This window comes from Genypterus blacodes, unplaced genomic scaffold (assembly GCF_046128005.1).
Source record: "Genypterus blacodes isolate CSIRO-AG114 ecotype Tasmania unplaced genomic scaffold, CSIRO-AGI_Gbla_v1 ptg000094l_1, whole genome shotgun sequence".
NCBI classification, from domain to species: domain Eukaryota; kingdom Metazoa; phylum Chordata; class Actinopteri; order Ophidiiformes; family Ophidiidae; genus Genypterus; species Genypterus blacodes.
In genome coordinates this window covers 1,309,771-1,328,286 of record NW_027466898.1, presented here as the reverse complement: position 1 = coordinate 1,328,286, position 18,516 = coordinate 1,309,771, and the positions used below count along the sequence as shown (strand labels likewise).

The following is an 18,516-nucleotide window of genomic DNA, read 5'->3' as shown; positions in this document are numbered from 1 at the left end:
CGCGGATGCCTGGGAAGGTAAAAAAAAACGGGGTCCGACCGCTGGCGCTATACAGGCAACAAGACGCGGCTGATATCACGGATCGTCGTTATTATTAAGGTATAGAGCGTCGCACTGATGGATGAGAGGGAGAAACAGCTTTAACCCCCCTGCCCCCCCTGTCCCCCCCTCCCTCACCCCTCCCCGACCCCCCACGCCCGACGACTGTGATAATCCTATTTTGATGGGATTTGTTTTTATTTCCTTTCTGGTGTAACCCCAAGGAGCCTTAGACAGCAATGTGGCATCACTGGTATTGGTCATTTATTCATTAGTGATTGAAGTATACGGGCTTTTGATTTGTATCGCTTCAATGTAGCATCTCCTCATCAGTTCTATCATGTATAGTGATGTGGTGTCATATCAATATTTACATGTTACATTTTTGACCCTATATGGTTATGTAGGCCCGTGTAATAGCCTGTAACAGACACATCATCAGCATCAGCCAAAGCGGGGGGAATATTGGCTGTTTTGTTTTTTTACACACATGAAAGCTTTGATTTATAGAACCTAAAAAAGACAAAAGCCGGAGTGTGACCGTGTTGGTTAGGTGGCTGTGATTTCTTTGAAGATCATATATTTTCTTGATTATAAAGAGGAGGGGAACGGGGGTGGAACACACAAAAACGACCAAACATGTTGCCTTCCCAAGAAGCCTCCAAGATCTACCATGACAATTACATGCGCAACTCCCGCGCCATCGGCGTTCTGTGGGCGATATTCACCATCTGCTTCGCCATCGTCAACGTGGTGGTGTTCATCCAGCCGTACTGGATCGGCGACAGCGTCAACACGCCGCAGGCCGGCTACTTCGGCCTCTTCCACCACTGCGTGGGCACGGGGCCGTCGCCCAGCCGGGAGTTCACCTGCGTGGGCAGCTTCTCTGACTTCAGCTCAATACCGTCCGGAGCCTTCAAGGCGGCCTCGGTCTTTGTGCTGCTCTCCATGGTGCTGACACTCAGCTGCATCGCCTGCATGGCCCTCTTCTTCTTCTGCAACACCTCCACCGTTTACAAGACCTGCGCCTGGATGCAGCTGTTGTGCGGTAGGTACTGCATATGTGTGTGTGTGTGTGTGTGTGTGTGTGTGTGTGTGTGTGTGTGTGTGTGTGTGTGTGTGTGTATGTACTCGTGGTGCCATTTATAGTAGAAGCTCCATACCTGTCTTGCAGGCAAACATACATAGTGTGTACAGCTTCGTCCAGGCCCTACTCAGGTAAAACCCACCAATCAATCCATTCATTTCGGATTTGCAAGACAACAAACATCGATATATGCTACGTCCACGGGTCTGAATTCATTTAGTGTGCCTTATGTATTCATATATGTAGTTGAAGTTCAGCATTCCCACCTGTCATTGCTGCATAGACAAGTTTGACATAATTTCAGATGCATTTCCATCAAAATCAGCACAGGAACATAAGACAGATAGAGAGCCATGCTGCCCAGTTGCCAATTTTACAAAAACATGTGTAAAAAACACAGGGATTTGTTTAAACCCGCAAAGGATTTATGTGTTGGGTGTTGTAGTTGGTGTTAATGTCAGCTATGAATGATTTCAGGGGAATGTTGTTTGAATATCAGTTTCTAGCTCCTGTGTTTTAAAAGCATTTGTATAAAGCTGTGCTGTCTGTTTGTCTGTACTGAAATCAATATGCTGTAGTCTAAAGTTATAGGCCTTGTCTTGTTACAGTTAATTAAGAGCATTGTACAGATTTACCACTTCTGCAACAGCACAACTCTACGTTGAGACAGCGGAAGCAATTAGTCATGCTGTTGAAATGCATTGAAAGCAATAAGACATGGACATATCCTGTTAACATCAGTATTCCAGGGATACACCACCGCTTCTCCAAAGAAAGCAGAAGGCTCGTAGGTTTATGCAGATGAAATGCATTTTATATTCATCTACCCCTTTCAGATCATACAGACTAAAGCAGCGGAGGTCTGCTGCAACAACGACCCGACATAGGGCTGCTTTTGCTTTCTGTTTCATTGTTTTTATTATTCTGGATTGCTGTTTGTGAAGAGATTACAGTTTGTAGAAATGATTTAGTGTTACACATACTGAGGACATGGCACCTGCTGCCTTCACTGGCCAGTTAGTAGCTTCAGTAAGGGGGAGAGGGAGGGAATCACAAGTTTAAGGACACGTGGTTGTTCAATTACAATAACACCGCACAGTTCGGTTCGGATAGTAGTTAGTCAGTCACATCTTCTACTCTTTTCATCTATGGTTTAATCATGATGTTTATTATGAATGCTTCCTACAAGATAAAGACAGAACCTACACAGGAATATTGTCTTCAAGTGTGTTCATTTTTCAATAACCATCGCTCTCTTTGCTCTGTCCCAAAATGGAAGATTATTCTGCTTAATTAGAAAAGGGAGGACAGAACAGTCTCACCCACACAGGCCAAATGAGTCAGATAGCCACGTTTACCAGACATGTAAGAGTGTCCTTTGCAGCTTGCAAAAGGTGCTGACAATCTTAGTGTCTCTCATAATGCACACATCTCACAAGCCTCCTGTGTATATCTGTTTTCTTTATAAGCTGATCAATGTGATAAATAGGCCAGGCAGAATAGCGTGGGCGTCCGTTTCTGAACTGAAACAGTCAGCACACTGAGTGTGAGGGAGGGCTTGGGGGGTGGGGCGGATCAGCACTTTTTCTTTCTTTCTGTATTGTTCTTTTTCTCATCCCCATTTGCCCACTCTGTCCTCTGCTCTGCCAAGTGTAGCGAAGGGATTTTGGTGCATCTACAATCATTGTGAATTAGACAGAATAGCAGCGCCACAGATTTTACTCTCGCGTGGATCTTCCTGAGTTGGCAGAAATCGAGCCAAGCGAAACACTGTTGAGAGTCTGAATCCCTGGAAGAACACACTAATCTCAAATCTTGTCAGTGTGAGGGTTTGCCTCCATTGCTGAGCACATAGATGTTGAGAAGAATGATGCATTGCTGTTCATAAATGTTGCAAAATCATTGTGAATGTGATGACTCTGCTGAAACACCTCAGCTCCCTCTCAGCTATCAATACCAGCACCCTCCTATTAAGTAGGGAGGTAGTTGGTGTTCTGACATACTTGTAATTGGAAGAAGTACATTTTAATTCACAGATCACATTGTAACGTTCAATGAATGATGAACTATTTTGTATATTAGTAGCTCCTTCTGTATTTTCTTATAGGAAGTTAAAGCTCTTGTTTGTGTAAATCTTGCTGTACTCTCAGAACAGTTTAGATGAGGTATTTGTGCATCTGCAAGTGGATGTTTATGGTACATTTCTTAAATCAAAGTAGAGAAAACTGCTGCCACTATACAAGGATGTTCTTGTTACTCTTTCCACCTAAGCAAACAACAAGCTGTCATAAAACATTTTATTCACGTTTTAAGATAGGCATTACCTCTATTTTGTGTTAACGAAACTTCTGAAGATTCTACTGTCCTTCCAGGGGTGTGTATGATGCTGTAGAGGTGACTTCTCTAATAGGTTTGGCAGACAGCCTAATGGTGTTCACCACCTTGGAGATGATCGTTTAATCATCCACTCTGCCCTGCTGGGTGCAGCAGCAGGTCTCCTGGCACCGCACAGTGACAGAATGTACCACAGCAAATACAGTAAGGGCCAATTTGAACCAAAGATGGCCTAAATTTAGGCCAGATGGACCAAGAATGACAATTAGGGAGCTGCTGGGGCCCTGATCATGATGGCCTGCCTGTGTGCTGCTGGAATAAAGGAAAAAAAAAAAAACAGAACTGTTCACTCAATGAAAATGAATAAAGTGAAGTTTGCATGTTTACATAGGAAAAAACAACTTTCTCAGAATTCTGGGAGGCTTGTGTTTTCCAAGGCCATTTACAACACCAAACATAAATGCTCTGAAATCAAATAACACGCATCAAATTACTACATTTCTGACAATGTTTATTCTCCAAACTTTTATTTTGAGAACAATGATGATAATGATGATGGTGATGATGAAGAGGATGAGGATGAGGATGGTCATAATTTTCTGAGATATATTCATTCCTAATTGATTCAACACAGGTTGAATACAGGTTAGATACAGGTTAAATACAGGTTAAATACATTTTGCGTGAGGAGAAAAAGCATAGCATGTAAGTCAGAGCCTTGCAGTGCCGGCCTCTTGGCACAGCACTGACACACTGTGTTTTGGCATTCAGGTGCTGAAAATGGGCCAAATGTGGCCATTATGTATGCTGAAGTGTCCAAGGTTAATGCACTTGAGTAGGACTGGAATATCATAACTCTTATTAATGAAGCAGGAGCAGTTACTACTGAGGCCAAATGAGCCAATAGTGACCTGATAAAAGCTTACTACTGTTTACATGCTGGCAAAGCTACAGGACATAAGGAAGGAATGATTTACTCTTTCAGTTTAATGGTCTTTTGGGGCATCATTCAGTAAAAACAAGTAAAAACAACTCTTTCTCTGTGTATTTATGGCAGAAAAGTATGGAAAAATTACTTGCATGACATCAGGGGTAGCCAGTGAAAATGGGCATGTTAATGACCTGCGGCATGTTTTACACACAGGCTTAATCGTTCCGGTATAAGAGCAAGCAGACACCACAGGGAGTCCTGGCACATGGGGAGTGTGTGTGCTGTGTGTGACAGAGTGCAGAGGTTAAAGCGTGAACAGGAGGTGCTTTGCCACTTGAATGTGAGGAGATCAGATCAGAACCCGCTCTAAATAAGCTGATTAAGTGATTATCATGTTTCGTGATCACTAACACCAAATGTGACAAATACAGTTTAAACCAGCACCCAGATTTTCATATTGTGAAACAGATCCCAACCAAAAACACCAAAACAATCCTTTTCTCTCAGATTTCAAAGCAGGGAAATTTTCAACGGAACTGCAAAACAAGTTTTTCTTTTTTCACACTGCAGTGAGTTGTGAATAGCTTACCCAGCATGCAAATGAGGAAATACAGTAGTAACGCCTCTGTCAAGACAAATGCTTAAAGAGGCCAGTAACATTCATGAATGAGGGAAAATCAACGGCATGGTTGTATGGGAATATTTTCTCCTCTCCAACATCTAACATGGAAGCTCCTGAACAGTGATCCTGCAAAACAATGACCTGAGCTGACCGTATAAAATCACTGGAATCCCCCTTTAAACCCAACTCAGTCTGCAGAATAGACAAAAGAAAATCCACTTTCTACGAATAAAAGTATCTATGGTTTATCATATTTTTACGTGGCTGCTGTTCTGCTGCTGAATTGATGTGGAAGTCCTGCAGTGCGAAAGCTGGATTTAAGGAGAGACAGCAGCAACAAAGCTACAGTCGACAACAAGTTGATGAAAACTGAGCCAATGTGTGATAAATTGTTATGCTGGAGGCTTAAACTAGGTAATAACGGGGGTAGCAGTGTAAGATACAGACAACATCCAGCTAAAGTGGGCTATACCAGGCCATTAGTCAACCACCAACTGCTGCTAATAGGTAACTTTGCTCCAATTTTCCCCCAGTTATGTCACACCACCATGGGAAAGTGAATAATGTGGTCATTTTGTACTTAACACTGGACCAAGCAGCATTTTTCTTTGGACAAAAAGAGGAAGACGAAGGCTGGATTTCCCAAATGTACATGAGGGCTGTGGACAGTTTCGCTTGTTGCACCTTTTCTTTAATTTGAGCCTCTTGAGGAAAAACTGGGACAGCTTGAGTTTTAACTTCCTTGTTTTTTTGCATCTTACTGAAGGAAGAGGTTTGCTGTTTGTCTGTAGCTTTGCCATATAAATCATCATTTCCTCTCCCTGTACCTTTCCATCTTTACTCTCTTCCATCTCTGAAGTCCGTGCTTGCTGGAAAAACGAGTTGCTGTCAGTGGCCCAGTCGCCTTTCCAGCCTGGTGATGCCTCCTTTCCTCCATTAGCTCTTGCCTCCATCCCTCGTTCATGTCTGACCCTGTCTGTTGCAATATTAAATAGAACTAAGCAGGACACGGGCCATGACACAGGAGAGAAACTGTCCCGGGACAAACGACCTGTCAGTGCCTGGTTGCTCATGGGGCGTGTGTGTGTGTGTGTGTGTGTGTGTGTGTGTGTGTGTGTGTGTGTGTGTGTGTGTGTGTGTGTGTGTGTGTGTGTGTGTGCGCGCGTGTGTGTGTGCACGTGTCTGTAAAGGACCTTGTGAGCATCTGAGCAAGTGTGATTGTGGAGACGTTTATGAATAAATATCCCAGGCATTTAAATATATTCTGCTGCTGTAGACGCCAAAGTAAACGTAATCTCAGCGGTTGGGTCAGTAGCTCAGCCATCATAAATCCCATAAAATTGGGATTCGAAGCTTTGATTAGCAATTCCAGGTGATCTTAATTTTGTTTATTTACAGGGCTAACAAAGCAGATTTCCAAATTGGTTTTCGATTAAGACAAGCGCATTGCTTTGAGACTGCTTAGATTTGAAATTATAATCGAACATGAAAACATGAAATCAATGCACTTTTAGCCTGAAAGACACATCTTAGTCCAGCTGGCTATTCAAAAACTCCTAATTTAGACCAGTTGTCTTGTTCCATGACTACACATTTGTAGGTGTGGCTTGTAGAGGCACCCTGCTGCATGAAAGGGCACCTTAGAGTAAGAGCTGTAGGGACACACATAGTCATAAATGGAGGGGCATTTGTGTTGCGCCCCTACCAAATATGAGAGTGTGCAGATATATTCAGAATATTTTGTTGGAATAACACCACAGGGGAAACCACAACTCTCCAATGAAAATATTGCGACATGTCGCAGGATTCACAATATGCACCTGGTTGTACTGCAAAGCCTTTGGGACAAAGAGTGTGGAGGAGAGGAATGCAAGGCACACCGACACCACAAACCTCATCCCAACTGAGAAGCCTGGCAGAGGGAGCAGCATGGATATGGGGGGGGGGTTCTTTGCTGCCTCAGGGCCTGAACAGCTTGGAGGAAAAATTAATACTGACTGTACCAAGGAATGATATCTGAAATGTCAGGGGTAGCTGGCTGTCATTTGAAGCTTAATAGAAGTTGAAAGGGCTGAAATTACAAAGGTTCACTAACGTTTAACCGGTTACTCTTTTACACGCTCGCGCTTCTTGACATTTAATTAGTTGGGTGTTCAAAGGCATCAACACATTTAACCATGACTTGCCTCAACCGAATAATACATTCTTTTTGATGTTCTTAAGATGCTGTCAAATTTAACACATTTTCTAAATATTCTAGACAGAATAGGCTTCATCACACACATAATGCAGCACTATTTTATTATGGATACTCACTCACCTATGACCTAAGATGCAATATTCTTAATTTCCAAGTTCTTGTTGTAGTAGAGCAGCTGCTATTTTGTGAGTTCTAGTCAGGAGGTCCCTTGTATTTTAGAGGCCTTGAGTAGATTTGAATAATCACCACTTACTTTCCACCCCAACGCCATCACCCCGTCTGCATTCAGCAACATTATCTCAAGGAAACTGAAATAAAATCCGCACTCCAAAATAATATACGAATATCAATCAAATATTAGAAATCAAACCACCAATTTAATTATTTCAGGTAAATCATGTGGTATGTTATTTGTATTTGTATTGGGGTCATAATCAGCATAACATAAATAAATCCTTGTTATGGGGCCCCCTGCTGGTCACCAGAACGTAGGCAGCCTCTTCTGTTGCTTTTATCGAACCAGCACTGGAGGCAGTCCCCCTCTTCCTCATCCTTTGCAGTCTCTTTCTATCTCTCTCTCTCTCTCTCTCTCTCTCTCTCTGCCTCTTTCACAAACACAGGCAAGCAACCAAGGGGTGAATCCCTTTAACGTCCCTCTGTGCCTCACACATTTGCTTTGTTCTTTGATCTTTGTCAAGTGTGCATGTGGCTTAATGCAGTGAGAAAACAATAGAAAGAGAGAGTGTGTGTGTGTGAGAGAGAGAGAGAGAGAGAGAGAGAGAGAGAGAGAGAGAGAGAGAGAGAGAGAGAGAGAGAGAGAGAGGGAGGCAGGGAGTGCAAAAGCAAATGAATGAGTGTGTGCATGTTTATGACATGCACACTGTGTATGTGTGTTGTAACCATGCAAACACACACACACATATGTTCACGTGAGCATGTAAGACAGAGTAAATGTGTATATGATGGTCTGAGAGCTGAATTATTAACCAGAGTGGTTTCTACGTTTTTGCAGCAGTAGTAAATGTGTTAACGCTGCGTGCATGTATGAGTGTGTGTTGGTGCGTTGACACATGTGCATACGTGTTGTGCCATTGCATATACATATATGCGTGTGCTTCCAGTTGGAGCTGAATAGATGGTGCAGCGGACGAGTTAAATATAGAACTACAGAGAGAGAGAGAGTTTCCCCTGGGGATATCCCTGCCTTTCTCTCTCCCTCTTTCCCTCTCTCTCTCTCTCTCTCTCTACTTTTCTCCCTCACTCTATCTCTCTCCCCCCCTCCCTCTCTGAGATTTCCGGACGGCTTTTCCCAACCAAACGTACATGTTTTAATTATCAAGCGCTTAATAAATAATTCCAAAGTCACCGGGGTGTTTCTCTAAAAATATCCAGAGAACTAAATAATGGATTTCTTTGACCCTTCTGAACATTGTTGATCAGTGTGTGTGTGTGTGTGTGTGTGTGTGTGTGGATGAGCAATAGAGAGAGAGAGGCCCCCGAAGCAACGTCACATACAGCATAATAAAAATGAGCGAGACAGAAGAGGGGGAAATTCCCTCTGTATTGTGCTCTACATGAATGCTTTGTGCAGTTTGGTCTTCATCTGTGTTTAACCGTCTCTGTACTCACCTGTACTTCAATAGGCTTCACTCTTCTCTCTATGCTGCATATCAAGCTTACAAGAAGAGGAATCAATCTAATAGTGATCATAACAACAAATGTGATGACAGATTGATACATCATTTCCTCTTTAACATAATGATATTAGTGTTCCCTATGGTCCATTAAATGAAATAGCTATTCACACATTAGATTTGAGGTATTTGTTTGAGCTTCTTCCAATGACAGGGAAATTCCTCTGGGAATATTTCCCATACCAGTGTGTTATGTTGAGTTGTTTTGTGGGAAATATGTGTGAACATCAGTGAACAGCAACTTATCACTGATACAATCCTGTGAATAATATGACCAGGCACTGCCAAAATGTGAAGTCTTTACATAATAATAGATGATGAATTCGAATGATGATACAATACAAAACTACACACTCCATTAGCATGAAGTCAATTATCCAATGGCTCATCTGACCTGACGCAGAAAAGGACGGAATTCCCAGAATATTGAATGCTGTGTAATTTCAGTATGATGACAATCTGCCCATAGACGTCAACATGCCTGAATCAACTGATTTGTAATTGCATGATCTAGTTCTGTTACTCTGAGAAAGCTGCATCCACATCATTTGCTGGAACACTGCTGTGCACACTGAGTGAAAACAAGATACAGTCCATTTAAAGCCCCTTTTCACGTTCTAAAACAAGAAATCCATCGTATTTTTCAAAGGTAAATTTCAAAATGCCCTCTAAATTTTTAAACGGATGCATGCACTTCAAATTGCTAAAAGGAATAAAAACTTGTTTGATAGTTAAATTTAACTTTGATCATAAATATTTATAGTTTAGCTGCAAGCTTCCGTGCAACCCCTGGAATTTTAGTTTGGTTATGAAAGAAGACATTGCCAACACACAAAGGGAATCTACATGTTGAGGAGGTAAAACAAAAGAAGAGCCCCTGTCATTAGACTGAGTGCAGTGTCGTTTCACTATCTGCCCTGGTTCAGTGAGAGACTCTGCCTCTAATGATGAATTAGATGGATTGCCAGAGGGGAGCGCTCTCTGATCTCTGACTATATCATAAAACTGCTTCACGTCTTACTGTGAAAAATTAAGCTTGGACTCATGTGGTGATACATTGTGTGGTTATTGGTAAGCCTCTGTATGCTAAGCAGTCCTCTCTCCAAATTCAGGGCACATGCCTGAAACGTCCTCCATGGGCCAGTAAGAGACATGGACATCAGCAAGACAGACAGACAGTATAGGAGAGAGAAAAAAAGAGAACGATTGCATAGAGGGTCAAAACCCCAGACTGGCCTAGAAAAGTGGCGAAGTAAAGCCAGACAAACACTAAGTGATTGATGTATTTTCAACTCACACTGCACAGCTCTGTTGACATGTCAGAATGTGGGTGGTTGGACTGAACAAAAACATTTTGCCAGTTTTGCTCAAAATAAGCTTTTTCCTATCAAAATCACCAGAATTGAAACTTAGTTAACTTTTATATAGACATGCACAAAATGAGTCCATGATCTGAGATCTTTCTCTCAAAATGTCAGTTTAAGAAATTGACTTATGTACAATCTATGAGCATTGCTGCTATGAAGTCACATTTTTACCTTTTCTATTTTTCCCATCCTAAGTAGGTCTTCTTGTCTTGATCTAGGGTTCGGGATATGATTTTATTTTATTTTATTATTATTTTTGGTTTTTGTTTGTGTCTGGATCTGATTTTGTTTTATGTGTTCAATTTCAAAATAAAATATTTAAAAATATATTTATATTTTTTCAATTCAGGCATCCAGAGATCCATCCAGCTGTCCGATGGTATAATTGTAGACTGGGCAGATAATTGGATGTCACCTTCAAAGACAGCTATTGGGCCTGGCCATGATTCAACTATATTTGTACCAAAAAATCTGAAGTAAAATTACACAGAATGACTGAATTAAGGAAAAAGATTCTAAAAAAAGAAATAAAGAGGAGGAATGCAAAGCTTGTGTGTAAAGTGCCCTCTCAGCGACAAACACACACTCACAGTCCATCCTGACTCCGATAAAAGCTCCGTCTATCAGTCACGAGGCCGTCCATTAGATAGATGGAGGACAGCGGGCCAAGGTCAACGCACGGCGGCAGAGGGAGGAGCAGACCTCATATAGCTTTATTACATTACACACAGGACATGCTGATCTCTTAATGCACTCATGTTCACACCTTTCCACTCTGCTGCTCTGTGTTGGCCTTCGACATTGCATGTGTTTGGCTGTAAGAGCTGAGTGGGGAAGCGCGGCATTTTAAAGAAAGAAAGAACACAACAGCGATGATGGAGCAAATCACAACTGGCAATCACTGACACAAATTGTGCACTATGACGACATATGAAGAGAAAAAAGAAAATCCAAAAAGATTCAAGATACTTAATAACCATTTTACTCAGATTATTTGTTTTCATTTTTTCATAGTATCAGCTTGGTCATGTTACAAGCAAACACAATTATGACGTCACCACTGGCATGAATTAATCTTTTTTTTGCTTTTGAACCACAGTTCTCCCTCTCATTTGTCACAGCAGCAACACTGGGACCTTATTTGAATACTACTGAGTCAAGGTCATTTAAATGTGTGTGTGGATGCATCATTAAGCAGTGTGTGCACATATGTGTCCGTGTGTATGACTCATACATACACAATATGATTAGTGTCCGTGGAGTTTAGATAGCGAGGTGTGTGTGTGTACACATTAAACACACAGAGGCAAACTGGAGTAACACCACAGCTGACACCTCACACACTCTTAAAGTATATTTGGCATCATCGTGATATTATTAGAAGCATTATATAACTTTTTTTGGCTGTGTAGACTTGTGCGTATGAGAAGTTGTTACATAATGATCTTAGAAATATCATTTCATTCTATAAATAAGTCCTATTTTGAAGTGGTTGGAACACGAAGTGGCCTGGCGCCACATTTTCAAAACGTCTTCAGTAGTTTGATTTGCTGTGACAGTTGGCGTTCCGTCAAACGAAATGAAGCGATCAAGGTGAGAGGTGAGGAAAAGTGAAGAAACAAACTGATACTCCTTCCTTCATTCATCCTCCTCAGCTCTCCTTACCTTTCTTCCCCCTCCTGTCCTCCCTCTGTGTTCGATCCCTCTCCGCCTGCTGCCTTTGAAGTTTTTTTCCCCCCCTTGCAAGTACAGAATGCAGTATTCGGAGAGGAGGCGGAGGGAGGGAGGGAGGGAGGGAGGGAGGGAGAGGAAAACCCCCAGCAACTTCAAAGAGCTTTTTCGTGGGTTTGCAGGGAGGTGGGAGTTATTTTTAGCTCACTGGTGGCCACAAGGTGGTTAGAGAACAGAAGAGAGCACGGTGACACCATGTTTGTGCCACTGCAGTTAGAAGTCATCCTGTTTTGCACCAAATGCAAGCAATTTTTTAAACAAATAGACAAATTCAGATGTGAATTGGCAGCTTTAAGGAAATGATGTTCGGAAATAAGGCTTGGTTTTCCTGTCCTGTTAGATGTCTTTCTGCGATAGAGTAGCTCTCGGGAATTAATAATCATTACATAATGCTTGGGCTGTAAAGAGAGAATTGGCTGTTCACCACATTCCCACTCAAAACTCTTAAAAGATTCTTGGCTGTAACTTATTTTCATCTGATTAAATTCAAGAAAATCTCTGTCTCCTCTTCCACTAGTCATGGTGTCCTAGGACGAGGTCACCATTGATTGATGATCTATTTTCTTTATAATTTGGGGATTGACCTCTTTATCACCTTACCACAAAATCTACCTCAAGATAGTGTGAAAACCTTTTTTTTATGCAATATGTCAGGGTTTCTTTCCCTCCAGTTTGCAACTTTAACTGCAAAATTCAGGTCAATAGGAAATCCAACTAGTGTAATTTCACATTACAAAAGAAGATTTTTATATAGAAAAAAGAAAGCAATATTCAAATTAGGTATTCAAATCCCAGTGCAGTGATTTACAACTTTCTGTAAATTAGACTGTAATGGCGTTTTACACAACGTGTTGAACAAAGTCAGAGACTAAGTGATCATTTCAATGGAATCCCTCAAATCCTCATTAGTCTGAAAATTGAAAAGCTCAAGTTAAATACCGATACAACACAAGTCAATTGCACTGCAGCACAGTTCTTGAGTGAATTTATTTTGTGACTAAGTGTTTTCACATGTACATAGACTGTTTACCAAACCTGTTAACCAGAGCAACCCAGAGTCCCAGCACACTCACAAACAAGCCATCAATCAGTTCAACTGCGATCTGAAGTAGTTCACAAATGTCACAACGTGGTATAATTCCAGATAAGTGGCCACCATATGTGGCTCGTCAGTGTTATCAATTTCCCATCTATCAAAGTGGCATCGTAACCCTGTTTTTAAAAAGCCCACATTCAATAACTTCTTAGTCTCTTGCTAGAAGCAGACACATTCATCAAAAACCCATAAAACATGATACCTGATGCTCATTACTCAGTTCATTTGATCATTTTTCCTCTGTGTTAATATCTTGCATGCAAAGGTCATAAAAAGAGCCATAAACATGATGATTTCCCATGATGATTGCTTCCATTGCTCTTCCATTCTTTCATTACTTACTGTATTATATTCATTAAACTCGATCTCATTATATTCGCTCATTATGTCTGCAATCATTTTGTCAGAAGGAGCGGTCACAAATTTCAAACAGAGTGTGTCGCAGCTTGAAATAAGACTCCTCGTAGTTGCATGGTGTTCTGCTTTACACACAGAGGCGGTGACTAATCTCATATCCTCGCTTGTGTATTGCCGCTTCGAGTTCACCACCCACCATTTTCAAGTGATGGATGTTTAATAGGTTAGATAGAAGGTCTTCAGAGGGAAGCACTAATGTGACAGAGTTCAAACATATGACTAATGGTCTTCACTTTAATTCAGTAACTTAGACACATCTGCTTCAGATACCACACACACAATAACCTCTGGAATGGTTTAGGATTACCACTGCAGTGAAACTCCAAAATTAAAATTTGGGTCATTTGAGATCTGGCTACCTGAAAGCCAATCTGATTGGCCAGTCCCAACAAGACGCAATCTGTCCAGATACCCTCTTGCTATTCTTGTACATCACTGGTGTGATGTCATCTGGTGCATCACACATTGAAGTCAACATGAAGTAAAGGACTTATCTTCTCTTATTGGGTGCATTTCTATAGATGTGAACCTTGAATTTAGCAGCTTTAACAATGTTTTCCATAAATTCCCTGTAATATTTTATATTTTACACTGTCAAATAAACCTAATGTCCCCTTTCAATGTTTTGATCAATGTCACAAATAAGGGAATAAGAGTAATAAATAAACACATTCATTGAAAAGAATGAGACTTCTGTGAATCATAAATTGGAGAAACAAAAAAAGAAATTAGAAAAGTTCAAGTCAACAAAAACTACTGAAAAGAAATAATTTTAGAGATGCAACATCTTTACACAGAATGGTCTATTATTATTGTGATTATTATTATTATTAGTAGTAGTAGTAGATGATGAACATGATCAATGCAGTGGACTAAGGGTGCTCTAGTTTCTTCTAAACAGCAGAAAGTTGAATGCTTAAAACTGTACTTGAATGCAGCACCAGAGTAAAACGATTTTACACTAAGCAACATAAAATTCAATTAGTGTACACAGTGTTGCTGCTGCAAGGCAGAGTAGAAGTGGATCATAACAAATAAGAGTCCCAAAAGAACACGGAAGTCTGAAGAATAGGTATTTCACACAGACACACACACCATTTGAGGTTCAGGCGTTGCATCTTTTAATCATGTATTGGACTAAAGCATAATCATCACAGAGTTTGCTAAATGAGTGACTTTCCATGTGTATCACAAACGTTGTTGCCCGTGGAGAATGCAGTGTATGGTCTTGAATGCAGATTGGGTGTGACGTCTGCCAATGTTTGCCATCTCCCAGCAGACCCCATTGCTTTACTTATAGCCCCTTTAGGCACCGGCTGAATGCTATTTAAACAGAGCTGCTGAGTGAGGAAATACGGCACAATCAGCTCCCTAGTGATGTTCACTTTGATGAACGAGCAGAGGTGCAAAGTATAGATTGCCGTTTTTGTGGTAGCATCAAAACTGCATGTACCCATATATGAATCTCCTTCAGGTGGATTTGTTGGTGTGTATCTGAGCCTTTGTGTGCATATGTTGCATCATAGAGTCCCATTTTCTTCCAAGAAAGTAAAGCTGTTATATGTTAAACTGTCTAAGAATCTGTCTTAAATGCACATACGTATATCCCTCTCAACAATCCCCAACTTTATTTTCTATGACCTTGTTTCTCACCTCCTCTTCTTCCTCCTCTATGTTCTCCTGCAGGAGTGTGCCTGGTGCTGGGTTGCATGATCTTCCCTGATGGATGGGATGCCGAGGTGATCCGGGACATGTGCGGGGAGCAGGCGGGGAAATATTCCCTAGGTGACTGCTCTGTACGCTGGGCCTATATGCTGGCCATTATGGGCATTCTGGATGCCCTCATCCTCTCCTTCCTGGCCTTTGTCCTGGGCAACCGGCAGACGGACTTCTATCTGGATGACCTGCAGACAGATAACAAAGGTAACAAAGGACCATATGAACTCGGTGTCTTAAAACGGAGTAGTAGCCTAAATATTACAGTTTTGATGATATTTTCAATACGTTGGCCTTATTACAAAATTCGCCATTGGCCAGCTGAGATGAATTTCCCTTTTTTTTCCCCTTTTTCCCTTTTTTCTTTGTCCTTTGGGTATAAAGGACAAAGAACAGATCAAATCACTCCAGAGGTAATGCATATTTGCACTCGATATATTACTGCATTCTGAAAAAAACACGACATAACTTACTAAGGAATTAATTAATTGCCTATTAAAAGACTTATTGCTGCTCAGTTATAATTCCTCAGGTAACCAGGTTAAGGAAATGTATGAAAAGTTAAGATTTCGATCTGAAATCACAGTCATGCATGCTTCACTTCACTTCACAAGTCTGAAGTAAGTAAGTTTAGTCATTGGAAAGAGTTCCTTTATTACAGCAATACACACATCCAGGTGGCAATTGTGAATAAGTTGTTGATAAATTAATCCTAGCATTCTGTACATATACATACTGTAAGCCCTATTCCAAAAGGTAGGTGGTCAAATGTCCATTTGAGGGGTTTCCCCTGTAAATTAAAGGGGCACGACTGATTATAGTCATCAAAGTCAGTTGTTTGGTAAGTGTCAGTGTAAAGGCTGTAGAAGGTGCTGTGCAAAGCCAAACAGAGCAGCTTTGGTAAATGCTGGAATTCTGCTTCTGTTTTCCGTCTAATATTGTGCTTTCTTTGGTTTGTTTATCATCACATATGACATTCAGAAAAGTTTTGATTTCATCTTCAGTCCACTGTCGCCTGTTTCTTATATTTTCTTGTTGCAGCTACATCCAGAAGGGAAACAGCTGGGATGTCAAATGACATCACTCAGTTTTTCCACTACAAGCGAGCGTACTGTTTTTCTTTGCTAATTTTGACACGTCAGAACTTGCATGACAAATGTTGGATGGAAACATCTCTGTCTTTGCACAGTACCCTCTACAGTCTGACTGCATGCTGAATCGTCCTCCCCATGAGCAATAAACTCAAACTTGAAAATGAAGTCAACAATTTTCACCATCTGGCAACAAAAAAAGTTTAAGAATAACTTTTTATATTCTATTCTATCTAAAATACAAATCAGGTGATCAATATTTGCTCAATTTAGATCAATATTTGCACAATTCAGAGGTGAATGCACTTTAACCTGATCTGTGAAATTCCAGGCAAACTGCTTCCAGTGCTGCATGTGAGAGTGGGAGGGAGTCCTCCAGAGTGTTTCTGACAGTTTGCAATATGTTGCATCAGATCAGTTCAGTTGCATCGTTTCAGCTGTATGAAAAGGGAAAGGGAGAAGAGTAGGATGGTGGAGAGGCGAGGAAAGGTGATAAAAGGATAGAGGGACGGGAGTAAACGGTGCAAACTGTGCATTACACTAAAAGTTTATCTTTGATTTGACTCTATTGTCAAAGTACAACAGTAGCCAAAGAAATGGAGAGAGTGAGAAAGAGACAGTATGGATGAGATCTGACATGACAGAGTCAGGACAGATACACAAATACTAGACAGACAGAAAGAGAGAGAGAGAGAGAGAGAGAGAGAGAGAGAGAGAGAGAGAGAGAGGTTAAGAGAGATAAAGATAGAACCTAATAGTAAAGGAGGGAGGAAGAGATAAAAAGAGTGTCGAGGGACAACGAATTGTGACATAAGATGTCTCACTGCTCTGACAGTCTATCTCTATGATGGTTTCCATGGTAACTGGAGATATTCCAGAGTGTGGGTGTATCTTTCTGTTCTTATCTGATTAACCTCACTGACGGTCTCAGAGATTTTACACATTCAACGCATCTAATGCATCATTGTTTGTGTGTCTAATGTCTTTATTGTTTCTGTTTTTCCATAACAAATGTCCTTTTAGCTTCTTCATCTTACCCACAATACTGTGACCTCACCTACAGCCAGTGCACGAAAGCATTTACTGTTCTAATGCCCAAGAGTTTGCCTGCAAAGATGGAGATAGAAAAAGATGATAAGAACTTTCTCTAATATTACAAAGAATGTATCCTGTATTACAATCATTTGTCCAATATATCATTTGAATACAATTTTCAAATCATATTCAAATGAGGGACACAATCATAATGGAACGCTCCATGCTCTAATTACTCCAATGTTCTTTTCAGTATGTTAAAACATAAATGCTTTTGTGGCTGTAGAGGGCGCTGTACAAAGTTGGGGAAACATCTTTATCACATCATAAGGTTTGCTTTCTGTTGATGATGACAATTAAGAGTTTGTGGGCAATGAGCAAAGTCAGAAAGTTTGACCCATAACAAACTGACAAAGGTGAAAAATTGAAGGGAAATATTTGCTAGTAAAGTAGGGCAGTAATAAGGATAACAGATGAAATGAGAGATTCATATATGACCAGTTTTGACAGCAGTAGCACACAATTTACAATGAAAGAACTGCATGAAAAATGGACATAATTAGATAAGCTAACCAATCAAAGCCTTACTTTCAATCGTAACCACTGATCTCGTTGATACTTAAGCATATTTGTTTTATTTTGCACCAATATTTCTGATGTTGCTTCACAGTTCATATACCAACATTTGTGTTCTTTTTGCCCTTGCAGATTTTGCTGTGTCAAGGGTAAGTTGACTTAATACATTTCAAAGGCATTTAATGCTTAAGGAACATGCTTGCTCAATATTGTGCTCTATTGTTAATGAAGAGTTGTGACTTGTAATTCATTCCTTCCCTAACTGTAAAAATCGTACATGTTTTCTGCAGATTGAAGTTCGGGATAGAAGGGAGCCGAGATACGGAGTGCAGCGTCTTCACTGAGGGCGATGATGGCACTGGACAAGTTCTCTTCTCTTCTCTTCTCTTCTCTTCTCTTCTCTTCTCTTCTCTTCTCTTCTCTTCTCTTCTCTTCTCTCTTTTCTCCTCTCCTCTTCTCCATCTCTCTCTCTCTCTTGTCCTCTTCTTCTCTCCTCTTCTCTCCAATGATCAGGATATCACCCCAATCTCAATGCAGACACCTAGTGTATAGCATTCGATAACATAAACAAAAAACAACA

General features: G+C 40.8%; 1 protein-coding gene across 1 annotated transcript; it reads left to right on the top strand.

Moving 5' to 3' along the window:
* The first annotated feature begins 678 nt into the window (after nt 1-678).
* lhfpl4a (LHFPL tetraspan subfamily member 4a) lies at nt 679-18,280 on the top strand. Its single transcript, XM_076159327.1, has 4 exons — nt 679-1,087; nt 15,205-15,441; nt 18,069-18,085; nt 18,227-18,280. Exons 1-4 carry the CDS (start codon nt 679-681, stop codon nt 18,278-18,280), a joined length of 717 nt encoding a protein of 238 aa, XP_076015442.1.
* Nucleotides 18,281-18,516: the final 236 nt, after the last annotated feature.